General features: G+C 35.6%; 1 protein-coding gene across 1 annotated transcript; it reads right to left on the minus strand.

Moving 5' to 3' along the window:
• Positions 1-620: 620 nt before the first annotated feature.
• LOC133305849 (uncharacterized) lies at positions 621-1,368 on the minus strand. Its single transcript, XM_061506091.1, has 3 exons — positions 1,318-1,368; positions 862-1,227; positions 621-746 (listed from the first exon to the last, which is right to left on the minus strand). The coding sequence occupies exons 1-3, from the start codon at positions 1,366-1,368 to the stop codon at positions 621-623; spliced, it is 543 nt and encodes a 180-aa protein (XP_061362075.1).
• Between the last annotated feature and the right edge of the window lie 2,468 nt (positions 1,369-3,836).

Here is a 3,836-nt window from a genome sequence, read left to right on the forward strand (position 1 = left end):
GGGAGGGTACAGAAGTTGCTGGTAGAAGATTTTCAACAAACAAAAATAAAGTGAAATGACATGAATGGGCTTCGTGAAAAACATTATCTTACACTAAATTGAAGTTCATGTGAGTAATACAAAAAAATTAAATTCTGTTATATTAAAAGTTCAGCAACCAAAAGCTCTCGCTACAAAGGAGAACAAGCAACTACATAAACCGGGTTTCTATTCCATGCTATGAGGCAAAACAGTACCGGTAACGAAAGAAGAAACAGAGCATTCATTTGATGGGATTTTGGGAGAAAAAGTAAAAAACTGTAAAAAAAAAAAAAAACAATTCTCTTTAACAATGGTCCAATGCAATCCATACGCAACAGTGTAAGAACTAAGGATTAATAAAATCAAATTTAGACCAAACTTAAACAATACTAAGAAATAAGAGACTATACCACCAAATCCGAACAAGTGCCAATACCTACTAACTGAAATGAAAGTTTAAAATTGTGATACCTAGAGGCCAAAGAACATGTTAAGCAAGGTAGAAAGTAAGTGAAGTACTCTTATAAAGAAAAGAATGAATTATATATATCAAAGCCGGATAGGCAAGATCAACTCATCTATCAAAACAATATGTGAAATCACTTATCCTTGCCCTTCCTTTTCTTAGAGGGACTGCCCTTCCCTTTTTTGGAAGGACGCACCTTCTCAACAACCTTGTAACGATCAGCAGTAATCTCTGTCAACCACGACCCGGGGAAAATGTCCTGCACAAAAATCAAAATCACAGTGTTAACAAAAAAAATAAAAAATTAGTGTGCTAAAAAAACTAAAACAAACACAAAAATGTTAAACATAATGAAAAGGGCATAAGCAACCAACATCTAATTTCTTCTGCACAACTTTGGGCCTCTTGTTGGGCCTGCGAGGTGGGCGACAACCCAACATCTCCATGAAATCATCCTCAATCTCCTTCTTGGATAACTCCACATGAAATTTCACCTTTTTCACCTTATCAGAATTACTTCTCAAGTTAATGCCATTGTCAGTCATCGCTGGCGAGGAGGAGCAATTGGGGTTGTTCTTGTCAACATCATCATCATGATCATGAATCTTTAACCCTTGCATACTAACACTTGAAGCAACTGAAGCCGAAGCCTTACACTCTGCTTGCTTTTTTCTCAAATTCCACGGCTTGACAGGTTCTTCTTCTTCGTTAGCCAAAATCGCTTCTTTCAACCTATCTGCCTGATTCTTGAGATCAAGCGTCAGCTTCTGCCTCACTGCGGCGACGCCATCCTCATCCTCGCCGGAGCGTCACCGTTTCGAACGCCTCACATTCACTGCATGCTTCTTCTCAGGCTCCGACTCCTTCTTCTGCGTCGCCATTGATTCCTCAGTCTTTGACTCGGCAGAACGCTGATCACCGCTGCTAGAAACTCCGGCGCCGTCAGCGCTAGTGAAAATCGCCTTATATATTATACTATTAAAAAATATAAGGCTAGCCTGCAGGTTTTTAGGCCTGGATTTTTAAAGTGGATCTGTGTCCTGATTTTTAAATAAATTCTTCTAAAAGTCTAAATCTGTTCTATTTAGAAAATAGAGCATACCTAAGATAAGTTAGGTTGTAGGCCCCTAATAAGGCGCCTGACCCATTTACACTCCTATATAAATAATGAGAATTAAGTTGACTTAGCTCTATATATAAACAAGCTTGTGAAGATTATAGTAATATTTTCTGGTGCTCTGCAAAATTCCTCCAATCTATTATATATGTATTATTAATTTTTAATGTCAAATTCCATAATATCAGTATTGATATCCATAAGAAAATGAACATTATAATAATCACATCTTTTAATTTAGGTAACATGGCCAAGACAGGTGTCATTTATTTATTTATTTATATATAATCAAGGAGTTATAGTAGTGACACAAGATCATGAAATACATGAATCAATTGATATGAAGTTGTTCTAATTTAATTTTTAGTTAGTATTATTAAAAATTTGGTAGGAAGAAAATCAAGGTGGTAAGCTACACAAAAACGTTAAAATGCAAGCTATACACTCAATTTGAAGAATGATGGTTCTTTAAGCCAAAATAAACTTTTAATGTAATACATTGATAATGGGTACTCTCGCACTAAAAATTGTGCTAATGTGTAGTATATTTGTTCTATAAGGATAAATGAGAGTAAATAAAAAATTATGGTCACCAAAACCACTTATTGATGTAGAATTCCTTGAACAAGATTATCTTCTTCTTCTTTTTTATCTTTTCTTTCATAAGCTTCATGGAAGATTTATCTGCTTTTCTCTCGATTCTTTTGTCCTTCTTTTCACATTTTGCACTAAATTTCTCATCTAATGTACTTCTCTAAAACACTTCCACAAGTAAGGTTGTGTGTTCTTATTCTGCCATGAGTAGTTGTTTGGGCTATTCCAAAGAGATATCCTTGTAGTGGACAAATTGCACTTCCATTCCAATTTGATTGTGTACTCTTTATTGGGTTTTCAGTGTGTGTTATTATGCTAATATGATTGCTTCTCGGTTTATAATAAGGGGAGAAAATAAAATTTTAAAATTATAAGTATTATTAAGATTAAAAGGATATATGAATTATTATAAATATTTTTAGGAAGAACCCGACTATTAATATTAATTGCCTATTATTATCAAAAATGTTATTTTATGCATAAAATATTAAAAAATAAATTAAAATTAAGGGAGGGGCGAGCATCCACAACTATAGTTCTACCCATGCTAAAATGGCTTTTTCAGCCAGATGAATTAATACTGACATCATATCTTTGGTCTCAGTTCCTAGCATTATCTATAACTCAATTGTTGATGAGCTCAAGTCATTCTCCTTCTTCTGCTTTTTCAGAAGGAGACATTTGGTACGTAGATAAATTTTAGATTCTCATGATTTCATTATAAAGCAAAATTGTGAAACAAAATCTCTAGGAAGAATACCACCGGATGGGTGGTATTGTTGGAATCCCATCCGTTGGGAAAATTTCCCAAATTATTTCGGGAAAAAAAATACCATGTGTGGTCAAACGCCGCAGTCGTTTTTTTGATGAAAAATGCAGATACTGGTTCTGTTTCACGGTAGAAGTGCTTACCGATAAAGTATCCTGGAAAATTATAATAAGTAAGAGAATATTCCTAAAATAATATATAGGACTAGTACAACAAGTTTGAAGTCAAAATAATGAGAATTGGCGTCAGAACTGATACCGGCTACGTAAAAGCGCGTACCAGCAAAGTGCTACGAAAAATAAAATAAAAATATGTTAAATCCTAGAAAAATGGCTAGGTTCAGAATCCAAAGTTTGGGATTAGAATGATAAGCGTAGATATTAGTGCTAATACAATGTGCTTAAAACTTAAACCACCATAAATACTTAATGGCACATAACCCTAGGCCATATTTGCATATCCTACGTGAGTCCTCTGATGCCCTTAGCTGCTGCCACCCTTCTCCTTCTCCATTAAGACCTTCCAAGTAGCATTTCTTCATACTTTCTTCACCAAAACTCCATAACTAAGTGTGATCAAGCATTGAGTGGGAGAAAAATGAAATCTTGAGGGTGTGAGTAGGCTGTGTCTTCAGAGTTAGGGGCTGCCACCTTGGTTGGGTGTTGTGGAGCCATTGTCCCTTGCTTGTGTGGCTTCAAGAAGCCATTTTTGAAGGGAAAAGACCAAGCTTTGAGTGCCATTTTCGTGCACCTTGAAGTCAGAACTTTGTGGCTGCTGCGAGAGCTCCAAGAGCCACCTTATTTTCTGTCTTGAGCCTTGGTGGTAGGCACCATCACTTGTCATGAGTTTTTCTATGTTTAAAGTTGAGT

The sequence above is a fragment of the Gastrolobium bilobum genome, unplaced genomic scaffold (genome assembly GCF_033153095.1).
Source record: "Gastrolobium bilobum isolate Gb01-03AN ecotype WA unplaced genomic scaffold, APGP_CSIRO_Gbil_v1 utg20561, whole genome shotgun sequence".
Taxonomy (NCBI): domain Eukaryota; kingdom Viridiplantae; phylum Streptophyta; class Magnoliopsida; order Fabales; family Fabaceae; genus Gastrolobium; species Gastrolobium bilobum.